Source organism: Carassius gibelio, chromosome A22 (genome assembly GCF_023724105.1).
Source record: "Carassius gibelio isolate Cgi1373 ecotype wild population from Czech Republic chromosome A22, carGib1.2-hapl.c, whole genome shotgun sequence".
NCBI lineage: Eukaryota > Metazoa > Chordata > Actinopteri > Cypriniformes > Cyprinidae > Carassius > Carassius gibelio.
The window spans coordinates 363,286-374,300 of record NC_068392.1 but is presented as its reverse complement, the minus strand read 5'-3'; the positions used below and the strand labels follow the sequence as shown (position 1 = coordinate 374,300).

The 11,015-nt window shown below is 43.3% G+C and overlaps 2 protein-coding genes across 3 annotated transcripts in view; one reads left to right on the top strand and one right to left on the bottom strand.

Moving 5' to 3' along the window:
• Positions 1-11,015, top strand: part of LOC127942576 (uncharacterized) — a 104,999-nt gene that overhangs the window by 8,481 nt on the left and 85,503 nt on the right. The window lies entirely within an intron of this gene.
• On the bottom strand, positions 179-8,132 carry slc25a20 (solute carrier family 25 member 20). Its single transcript, XM_052538381.1, has 9 exons — positions 7,898-8,132; positions 7,394-7,486; positions 4,323-4,450; positions 4,149-4,239; positions 3,146-3,263; positions 2,621-2,693; positions 2,045-2,154; positions 1,819-1,943; positions 179-596 (listed from the first exon to the last, which is right to left on the bottom strand). Exons 1-9 carry the CDS (start codon positions 7,997-7,999, stop codon positions 534-536), a joined length of 903 nt encoding a protein of 300 aa, XP_052394341.1. The 5' UTR covers positions 8,000-8,132; the 3' UTR covers positions 179-533.

The window sequence follows — 11,015 nt, the reverse complement described above, 5'->3', positions numbered from 1 at the left end:
CTTTCTTTTATTCTGCAGATTGAATCAACATATTCTTCTCAAAAGATTGTATTAAACATAAATGAGTCATTGAGAAGCGACTCAAGCTTTAATTAAACTGAGGTGAGTTGAGGACAGTGAAGGGAAAAACTCATCGACTCTTTATGACAGAGACACAAATCAATACTCACAGACCATATGAAAATGATCAATATACATTTATTTATGTACATTATGTGGGTGATAACTGAATTAAACATAACGAACAAAAGAATTAAAAGAGAACAGGCCTTGACTGTGTACTGGATTCCTGTCATGAGGGCTGAGGCAGTAAACGGATGAATGCTAGCGTACAGACGGAGGTTTGCTAACGGATCTGATTCTACATTATAAACATTCAGTTTCCCTGAAGCCAGAAATTGGTTCACAGTCTGTTATAAGGCACTGAATATTACAGATTAAAATCCTCTCAAATTAACCATAAAGCAGCGAGACGTTCATTAACATGGTACAGTCCCGTCCCGTATCGATCCGAACGGCGTCTCACATCCGGTTCAGAGGTTAGGAGCAATCCAGTTCAGAAACTTCATAGCCACTTCAAACCCCAGGAAGCAGGCCTAGAGAGGGGGGGGGGGAGAGACAGAGAGATAGAGAGAGGGGGGGGAGATATAGATAGAGAGAGAGAGAGAGAGAGAGAGAGAGAGAGAGAAAGAGAGAGGGGGGGAGAGAGATAGAGAGGGGGGGGGTGAGAGAGAGAGGGGGGGAGATATAGATAGATAGAGAGAGAGAGAGAGAGATACAGAGAGAAAGAGAGGGTGGGGGGGCATGAGAGAGAGAGGGGGGTGGGGGGGAGAGAGTCAGTATTGATGAGCTGCTGATGCGCCTCTCTGACTTTGAGTTTTTTCAGGAAGCATTTCCTATGAAAGTCCATTTCTCCATTTCTTCCTTTGGTAAATCATAAAATGTCTTTATTATAACAAAAACTAGGACATACTCATAATTATAAGATAGGTCAAAATCATGAGATTTAAAAATTATGACAAACAGCCAATTATGAGATAAAAGTTCAAAATTACTAAATCAATTTGAGAGAAGTCAAAATCATCACATTAAAATAGCATAACCGTGACTAATGAAAATTATGAGAATAACATTGAAATTATGACACACTAAGTAAAATTATGAGATAAAAAAAGTTGCAACGTTTTTATGTAATAAGTTAAACTTTTATCCAATAATTATGATTTACCAAAGCATTACTTTAGTTTCTTATGTGGTGGAAATGGGCTTTGTGTATTTCGCCCCAAAAACCTACAGAAAGAAAATATTTAATTAAACCAAAACAAAACAATAAAAACTGCATAAAGAAAATAAAGTTTCTTTCTGAGACCATGAAGATATTTTTGTATTTTGACATTCATGATAATTCACACTGATATTTAATGTTAGATTGTGTGTTTATATGTTATGTTTTAGTATTTTAAGCTCAGTCATGGCAGTTCAAATAAAAGTATTATAGTATCACCGAAATCAATGAGAGAAATAAAAACCCTGAAAGCATATCTAGTTTAAAAAGAATAAGAAATATAATAAAATAAAATGGTGAAGATACAGTTCAGTCTGGAGCTGGGCACTTAATGGCCTAAAGTTCTTGAGGTGTGACCCCCGTGTGACCCTCCTCTGACCCGTCTGACCCTCATCTGAACCTCGTCTGACCCTCGTCTGACCCGTGTGACCATCCTCTGACCCGTCTGACCCTCATCTGACCCTCGTCTGACCCTAGCGTGACCCTCGTGTGACCCTCGCCTGACCCCTGTGTGTGCTCCGCAGCAGTCGTACCGCGTTAGCTGGAAACGCTCGCAGCATCACAGCGTTGAAGCCTTTATAGAGCGAGCCGATGCCCTCCTCTCGGATCAGCTCTCGCAGGACGTCCCGGAAGCCGTTGGGATATTTGCCCTCTGGAGCTGCGGATGGAACACACACACACACACACACACACACATACACACCCTTCAGACTCGCTGCAGACGCCTGGATCTGCAGAACAACACTGTGTCTCACACACCTGTCTGGAAACGAGACTTCAGCACGTCTGGAGGAATCGCTACGGCCCAGTTAAAGATCCCCGCCATCCCCCCGGCGAACAGGATGCTGGGAACACTGAGCTCCGACGGGCTGAACACACACACACACACACGGAGAGAGACACACACACATACACAGAGAGACACACACACATACACAGAGAGAGAGAGAGAGAGAGAGACAAACACACATACACAGAGAGACACACACACACACACACACACACACACACAGAGAGAGAGAGAGAGAGAGAGAGAGAGAGAGAGAGAGACAAACACACATACACAGAGAGACACACACACACACACAGAGAGAGAGAGAGAGAGAGAGAGAGAGAGAGAGAGAGAGAGAGAGAGAGAGAGAGAGAGAGAGACAAACACACATACACAGAGAGACACACACACACACACAGAGAGAGAGAGAGAGAGAGAGAGAGACAAACACACATACACAGAGAGACACACACACACACACACACACACACACACAAGTGATCAATGCAGGGCATGTCTGTGTCTGTAATAATTAACCAGAGCGGTCATGTGACCTGACTGACCTCTTGCCCTCGGGTGTGAGTGTGTACTTCAGCCACTCGTACGTCATGAAGTACATCCCACTGGCCGGCACGTCTGAGACCGAGAGTGACAGCTGTCAATCATCTGACATCACAACCCATTCACATACACGCTCTCATGTGACCGGATCAATAACATCACAAATAAAACCAGACAGAATCATTTTGAGGTCTGTTTAGCGTCTGTGGTTTTCAATCTTCATATTTCATTCACACTGATTTCTACAACATTTCACTCTTAAAATCTGTCTGGTGACTTCTGGAAAATCAAGTGTGATCCTGAATTCATGCAAAGTTCAGATTTCAGTTCTGTTCATACTTCATTAGATAATACATGATTTGCATATTTTAGTATATCATTTCAGAGGATGTGTACAGAAATGTAATGTGTGTAATGTGATCAGTCAGTGACTGGTTCAGTGTGTAACTCTCTCTTCAGGAAGGAGCAGGAGACACACAGAGCTGTGCTCACGCTGTGTGTGTGTGTGTGTGTGTGTGTGTGTGTACCTCTCATGAGCGTCAGAGCTGTGCCTTTATAGATGCCACGGATGCCGTTCTCTCGGTACAGCTGCTTCACACAGTCCACCGGCCCCGCGTACTTCACCTGCCCCGACGCCGCCTGGATCTGAACACACACACACGTGTCACACACACACAGTGTCACACACACACACACGCTCACACGTCACACACACACACACACGTGTCACACACACACACGCTCACACGTCACACACACACACGCTCACACGTGTCACACACACACAGTGTCACACACATACACACACACACACACGTGTCACACACACACAGTGTCACACACACACACACGCTCACACGTCACACGTGTCACACACACACACACGCTCACACGTCACACACACACACACGCTCACACGTCACACACACGCTCACACGTCACACACACACACACACACACGTCACACACACACACACACACACTCACACGTGTCACACACACACACACACACACGTGTCACACACACACACACGCTCACACGTCACACACACACACACACGTGTCACACACACACACACGCTCACACGTCACACACACACACGCTCACACGTGTCACACACACACAGTGTCACACACACACACACACACACACACACACGTGTCACACACACACAGTGTCACACACACACACACGCTCACACGTCACACGTGTCACACACACACACACGCTCACACGTCACACACACACACACGCTCACACGTCACACACACGCTCACACGTCACACACACACACACGTCACACACACACACACACACACTCACACGTGTCACACACACACACACACACACGTGTCACACACACACACACGCTCACACGTCACACACACACACACACGTGTCACACGTCACACACACACACGTGTCACACACACACGTGTCACACACACACACACACACACGCTCACACGTCTCACACACACACACACGCACGTGTCACACACACACACGCACACACACGAACGTCTCACCTGCAGCAGACATTTGATTCTCTCTCCTGGAGCCATGATGGCTGTAGTGAAGACTCCGGACAGCATCCCAGCTGCGAACAGCTGCGGATACCTGACACACACACACACACACAGTGTGAGGAAACACACTCGTGTGAGACACTAACACACATCTGAATGTCTCCTGCGGCTCACGTCAGGACGTCGTCCGGTGTTTTTTGCTGCAGTTTCTTCCCGAGTCCGAAGCCGAAGAAGCAGACAGCAAACATGGGAGTGACTCCGATGATGGGTGCCGCCATGCCCTTATACAGCCCCAGAACACCCTGACACACACACACACACACACACACAGGTCAGTTACAGCCCCAGAACACCGACACACACTCAACCTCAGAACAACTTGATGATGTAACAGAAACTATGGACTCTCTCTTTTCTAGCACTTTAAATACAGTTGCTCCTTTACGCTTAAGGAAGGTTAAGGAAAACAGTTTGACACCATGGTATAATGAGCATACTCGCACCCTAAAGAGAGCAGCCCGAAAAATGGAGCGCAGCTGGAGGAAAACAAAACTAGAGGTATTTCGTATTGCTTGGTGGGAAAGAAGCATATCCTACAGAAAAGCATTAAAAACTGCTAGATCTGATTACTTTTCTTCTCTTTTAGAAGAAAACAAACATAACCCCAGGTATTTATTCAATATAGTGGCTAAATTAACGAAAAATAAAGCCTCAACAAGTGTTGACATTTCCCAACACCACAACAGTAATGACTTTATGAACTACTTTACTTCTAAAATTGATACTATTAGAGATAAAATTGCAACCATTCAGCCGTCAGCTACAGTATCACATCAGACAGTGCACTATAGATCCCCTGAGGAACAGTTCCACTCATTCTCTACTATAGGAGAGGAAGAATTGTATAAACTTGTTAAATCATCTAAACCAACAACATGTATGTTAGACCCTATACCATCTAAGCTCCTAAAAGAGGTGCTTCCAGAAGTCATAGGTCCTCTTCTGACTATTATTAATTCCTCATTGTCATTAGGATATGTCCCCAAAACCTTCAAACTGGCTGTTATTAAGCCTCTCATAAAAAAACACAACTTGACCCCAAAGAACTTGTTAATTATAGACCAATCTCGAATCTCCCTTTTCTGTCCAAGATACTAGAAAAGGTGGTATCCTCACAATTATATTCCTTCTTAGAGAAAAATGGTATATGTGAGGATTTCCAGTCAGGATTTAGACTGTATCATAGTACTGAAACTGCTCTCCTTAGAGTTACAAATGATCTGCTCTTATCATCTGATCGTGGGTGTATCTCTCTATTAGTTTTATTGGATCTTAGTGCTGCATTTGACACAATTGACCACAACATTCTTTTGCATAGACTTGAACACTTTGTTGGCATCAGTGGAAGTGCATTAGCATGGTTTAAATCGTACTTATATGACCGCCATCAGTTCGTAGCAGTGAATGAAGATGTATCATATCGATCACAAGTGCAGTATGGAGTACCTCAAGGCTCAGTACTAGGGCCGCTACTCTTCACGCTTTATATGTTACCCTTGGGAGATATCATCAGGAAACATGGTATTAGCTTTCACTGTTATGCTGATGATACGCAGCTCTATATTTCCTCACGGCCCGGTGAAACACACCAATTTGAAAAACTAATGGAATGCATAGTCGATATAAAAAATTGGATGACGAGTAATTTCTTACTGCTAAATTCAGAAAAAACAGAGGTGTTAATTATAGGACCTAAAAACTCTGCTTGTAATAACCTAGAACACTGTCTAAGACTTGATGGTTGCTCTGTCAATTCTTCGTCATCAGTTAGGAACCTAGGTGTGCTACTTGATCGTAATCTTTCCTTAGAAAGCCACGTTTCTAGCATTTGTAAAACTGCATTTTTCCATCTCAAAAATATATCTAAATTACGGCCTATGCTCTCAATGTCAAATGCAGAAATGTTAATCCATGCATTTATGACTTCAAGGTTAGTTTATTGTAATGCTTTATTGGGTGGTTGTTCTGCACGCTTGGTAAACAAACTACAGCTAGTCCAAAATGCAGCAGCAAGAGTTCTTACTAGAACCAAGAAGTATGACCATATTAGCTCGGTCCTGTCCACACTGCACTGGCTCCCTATCAAACATCGTATAGATTTTAAAATATTGCTTATTACTTATAAAGCCCAGAATGGTTTAGCACCTCAGTATTTGAATGAGCTCCTTTTACATTATACTCCTCTACGTCCGCTACGTTCTCAAAACTCAGGCAATTTGATAATACCTAGAATATCAAAATCAACTGCGGGCGGCAGATCCTTTTCCTATTTGGCTCCTAAACTCTGGAATAACCTACCTAACATTGTTCGGGAGGCAGACACACTCTTGCAGTTTAAATCTAGATTAAAGACCCATCTCTTTAACCTGGCATACACATAACATACTAATATGCTTTTAATATCCAAATCCGTTAAAGGATTTTTAGGCTGCATTAATTAGGTAAACCGGAACCGGAACACTTCACATAACACCCGATGTACTTGCTACATCATTAGAAGAATGGCATCTACGCTAATATTTGTCTGTTTCTCTCTTGTTCCGAGGTCACTGTAGCCACCAGATCCAGTCTGTATCCAGATCAGAGGGTCACTGCAGTCACCCGGATCCAGTACGTATCCAGACCAGATGGTGGATCAGCACCTAGAAAGGACCTCTACATCCCTGAAAGACAGCGGAGACCAGGACAACTAGAGCCCAGATACAGATCCCCTGTAAAGACCTTGTCTCAGAGGAGCACCAGGACAAGACCACAGGAAACAGATGATTCTTCTGCAGAATCTGACTTTGCTGCAGTCTGGAATTGAACTACTGGTTTCGTCTGGTCAGAGGAGAACTGACCCCCAACTGAGCCTGGTTTCTCTCAAGGTTTTTTTCTCCATTCTGTCACCGATGGAGTTTCGGTTCCTTGCCGCTGTCGCCTCTGGCTTGCTTAGTTGGGGTCACTTCATCTACAGCGATATCATTGACTTGATTGCAAATAAATGCACAGACACTATTTAAACTGAACAGAGATGACATCACTGAATTCAATGATGAACTGCCTTTAACTATCATTTTGCATTATTGAGACACTGTTTTCCTAATGAATGTTGTTCAGTGCTTTGACGAAATGTATTTTGTTTAAAGCACTATATAAATAAAGGTGACTTGACTTGACACACACACACACACACACACACACACCTCTTTGGCCAGTGTCTTCTTGAAGCAGTCGAGGGTCCCGCGGTACAGTGCAGTCTCTCCTGGACGAGGTTTGGGCTGTGTCTGCAGACGCACCTGCGCAGATGTCACATGGCAACACACACACAGATCTAGGTCAAAGGTCACAAGTCCAGGGTTTGTTTAAAAAAAACTAGATAAAACACACACAACTATTTATATATATACATATCAACGGTCTGTTCTGACCCAGAAGACACACATAAGTTATTAACACAGGAATTAAGTTGTCCAGATGCTTTAAGACACTCAAAACTCATTTACTTATTTTTTGCATTCTTTTGTTAAGTGACATAACCAGTTCATTCAGACTCACTAGATGTCAAAAACACTTATGAGTTATAGTGGAGTCAAACATATTCAGTCTTTCCCATCCCTCACACTTCTGGACTGAATAATTTTGACTTTGATAAGATAAGAATTGTTTATGAGAAACATCAGATGGACTCTAGATGTCCGAGTGTTTACTTTGATGGTGTCCAGCGGGTGTCCGGCGAACACTAAACAAACCCCTCCGAAGCCTCCAGCGAAGAAGTTCTTCAGCGGACTGATGCGCTGCTGCTGCGACATGCTTCAGGCTGATAAACACACACCAATAATCACACACTGATCCACTCGGGTCCGAAACACTCTGACAGACGCGTCCTGCGACCTTTCACACACAAACACACCCGGAACTATTTCACCGACGCACATCGGGCGGGGCTTCAAGAATATCTTACTAACAACGTGATAACCAGGGGCGATGTTAGGGGTGGAGCCCCAAATGTTTTCAGTAAAGCCCCGAATGTTTTTATTACCACCATGCCATCAATACGTTTTCATGCCCAATAAAGTAATTTATATTAGAATTTAAATAAATAAATAAATATCTCTCGACTCTCACGTCCACAGTGTCTGTAAATTTACCCAAGTATAGGTCTGAGTCTAGTGCTTGTGACTGACAGGTAAACTGACCAACCATCGATGAGCGTCTGTACGATCAGCCAATGAAATGAGATCTTTTGGAGGCAGGCGGTTTGTTGGCGTGCAGTATTTTACTAGATCAATTTATTTGAAAATTAAAATGGATATTTCAAAATTCTTCTTCTTCTTCTTCAAAAAAAAAAGGAAGCAACCCCCCCAGCCAAAACACTTGAATGCCGAGATACAGCTTCAGGTATCTGTAACTTTTATTCATAGTATTATATTTCTTTTTCGGTTTTAATTGTGTCTGATTTAACGTTACATTTTGAACATCTAACAGTTAACGGTCTTTAGGACACACACACACAAACACAGACTGATTTGTTTAGTTTTTGAATATACTTGATACTGTTAAAAGGCACATCATTAAATAAAAAATTTTTTCACATTTCACATCTAAACAAGCATGTAAAACGTAATTACTAGCTACTAAATTAGTTAAAAATGCCTATCCATATACAACTATGATTCGCGAACTCCCAAACTGACTCAAATGATTCGCGATCCCGCTACGAACTCGCGAACTGACTCTAATGATTCGCGATCCCGCTACGAACTCCCGAACTGACTCAAATGATTCGCGATCCCGCTACGAACTCCCGAACTGACTCAAATGATTCGCGATCCCGCTACGAACTCGCGAACTGACTCTAATGATTCGCGATCCCGCTACGAACTCCCGAACTGATTCAAATGATTTGCGATCCCACTCCAACTCCCAAACTGGAGTCAGATGACTCAAATGATTCGCGATCCCGCTACGAACTCGCGAACTGACTCAAATGATTCGCGATCCCGCTACGAACTCCCGAACTGACTCAAATGATTCGCGATCCCGCTACGAACTCCCGAACTGACTCAAATGATTCGCGATCCCGCTACGAACTCCCGAACTGATTCAAATGATTTGCGATCCCACTCCAACTCCCAAACTGGAGTCAGATGACTCAAATGATTCGCGATCCCGCTACGAACCCCCGAACTGACTCAAATGATTCGCGATCCCGCTCCAACTCCCAAACTGGAGTCAGATGACTCAAATGATTCGCGATCCCGCTGAACTCCCGAGCTGACTCAAATGATTTGCGATCCCAATACACATAATGCTATAAAAGTGTGCACATGGAGAGAAATAAACAGCAGATGTTCATGTTAACTTCTTTAACTTGAGCAAATGCTGCTAATACACATACATTTGTTAATAAAGTAAATAAAACAAACATGAATGTTTTAATGCTATTGAATAAAAATAAATGATCCACTCGAAAGTCTCTGCTCATCATGACAGGACCTGGATCAGTGAGCTGCGTCTAGGGCCGATGACGTCACTTCCATGGAGGCATGTTGTACACGCCCCCGTCCATTGACTCCGCCCCCAGGTCAGAACAGTGACGTGCAGAAAAGTGAAGCGCAAAGATAAAAATGGTATCGCAAGAGGGGCTGCCAAGATGGCCGCGTGAAATGACGCGTTTACCGAGCTCTTCATCACGAAAGTTAAATAAGTAAGCCCAATTAGTTTAAAATTCTATTCCATCTTTTATAGTGATCTTTATATCACTTGGGAATGGCTGAAAGGAAAAGAAATCGAAATCTGAATGCTGTGTTGAACGAGATGTCTGCTGATAAAGTGCTACTTAACAGTGATCACGATTACAGTCAGTGTTGTACTGAAGGAAGAGATTTGGAAATGATGATATTGGGTGAGAAGGAATTCCCAGCATTACCGGTAACCCCGAGTGAACCTGCGGCGAAAAAGAAAACTACTAAATCCGTTAAGGATTCTGATTCTGACATCATTGGCACGTTGTCTCGACTTATCAACGAAAGATCTGATAGCATCGAAAAATTGGTGAGCGGCAACACAGAGAGAATTGATGAGCTGAACAAAAAGATTGACATTGCTTTTGCCGATATCAAAGAGATCGAAGTCAAGATATGTAAAGTGGAGAGCCGTGTGTTAGAACTGGAACAGCCCGTCAAAATACTTGAACGGAGGATGGATGAGTTTGAATCATATTCGAGACGGTGGAACTTGAGATTGTACGGTGTCCCGGAGAATAAGGATGAAAACGTGCGTTTGCAGACCATAAAGATATGTCAATCCATCTTGCCAGAAGAGTCATCGCGGCTGTCCGAAGTAATTGATATCGCACATCGGCTGGGTCAAAAAAGCACAACCGATTCCCGTCCACGGCCTATCATCCTTCAGTTCACTTCACGTATGCTGAGAAATGAAGTGTGGAAGCGAGCTAAGACCTCTACATATCTCAAATCTAATGGATTTCTCTTCAAGGAGGACTTCTCTAAAGGTGATCGAGAGAGGCGCGCCAAGCTCTGGCCGTTCGTGAAGCAGGCGCGGGATGCGGGGAAAACGGCTTTCTTCGCCGGAGCTCGAGCATTTATTCAGGGAGAAGGTGAAATCAAGTTATGAATCTCTCTGCATGTTGCTATTTTTATTTTCCAGAGCAGGTGCTCGTTTTCTGGGTTTTTTCCTCATTTTGTTTTTTCTTTCGTATTTAGTGATTTAGATTCCAGACTGTTCAAACTGTTACTGCAGTTTTAAGCTGCTGGTTGCATCTTTTTGAGTTTACAACACGATCTATCCAAAGAACTTGTGTGG

Excerpts from the sequence above, each read along its gene's own strand:
- slc25a20 (XM_052538381.1), bottom strand. The coding sequence starts at position 7,999 with ATGTCGCAGCAGCAGCGCATCAGTCCGCTGAAGAACTTCTTCGCTGGA. Across the intron at positions 4,451-7,393 it reads AGAAGACACTGGCCAAAGAG|GGTGTTCTGGGGCTGTATAA; the intron begins GTGTGTGTGTGT and ends TGTGTGTGTCAG. Across the intron at positions 3,264-4,148 it reads GAATCAAATGTCTGCTGCAG|ATCCAGGCGGCGTCGGGGCA; the intron begins GTGAGACGTTCG and ends GTGTGTGTTCAG.